Source organism: Phalaenopsis equestris, unplaced genomic scaffold, assembly GCF_001263595.1.
Source record: "Phalaenopsis equestris unplaced genomic scaffold, ASM126359v1 Scaffold190246, whole genome shotgun sequence".
Classification (NCBI taxonomy): domain Eukaryota; kingdom Viridiplantae; phylum Streptophyta; class Magnoliopsida; order Asparagales; family Orchidaceae; genus Phalaenopsis; species Phalaenopsis equestris.
Window position 1 is genome coordinate 1 of NW_018210195.1, and position 825 is coordinate 825.

The window sequence follows — 825 nt, forward strand, 5'->3', positions numbered from 1 at the left end:
CAGGTAGAAAATGAAAAAGCTCAACTAAAGATGGCTTTAGCAGAGTCTCAAAATCAGCTTGATGCTTCGTGCTGTCAGCATTCTTTGGCCGGTGATAAGTTGGCAGATATGGAAAGAAACTCGGGCTTCGTTAATGAATCAATGGAAGCTGCAATGGCTGAAGCATTTGACCTGGAAGTGAAAAGGAAAGAAACAGAATCTCAGCTAGAGATGTCACATTTGGATGTTATGACACTTCCTGAGCTTGGCGAGAAGGTATTATTAAGGGAACTAGAGGATAAAATAGAGACCTTGGAAGCAACAAGAAATGGGTTGCAATCTCAACTAAATGCAGCATACATGCAGGGTCAAGAACTGCGTGAGCATGTGAGCTTGTTAGAGCGAAAGGTGGAGGAAGAAAGATGCCTATCTACAGCGTATTTGACTAACGCTGAAGCAAACGAAGCGATGCTGAAAAAACTGGAGATTCAACTCATGCTGGCAAACTCGGACATTGAAAACTTAAACAAGACTATAGCCATATTGGAGCTTGAGCTGAAAGAAGAGAGATTAAAAGCTGCCAAGTTAGCAGATTCAGCAGAAACAGCACTATCTGCAAGAAGATTCTTGGAATCCCAGCTTGAGTTGATCCATTCAGAAGTTGGAAAACTACATAATGAAGTAAGACATTTACAAGAGAAAGTTGAGGAGGAGAGGGCATTGTCTGTTGAATATTCTACCAAGTGCCAGATCCTGGAAGAAGAGCTCTCACGGAAGAAAAAAGAAGCTGAGCTCTGGCGTATCACAAGTTCGAATGGAGCTGCTAAGTTGAATAAGGTATCTCAT

General features: G+C 41.9%; 1 protein-coding gene across 1 annotated transcript; it reads left to right on the forward strand.

The window, feature by feature from the left end:
• Window positions 1-3: 3 nt before the first annotated feature.
• Window positions 4-817, forward strand: LOC110034555 (filament-like plant protein 3; the record flags this gene model as incomplete). The annotated part of the gene is given in 1 exon segment (XM_020738808.1): window positions 4-817. A coding segment is annotated over 1 exon segment (814 nt), but the record flags the coding sequence as incomplete, so codon positions are not given.
• Between the last annotated feature and the right edge of the window lie 8 nt (window positions 818-825).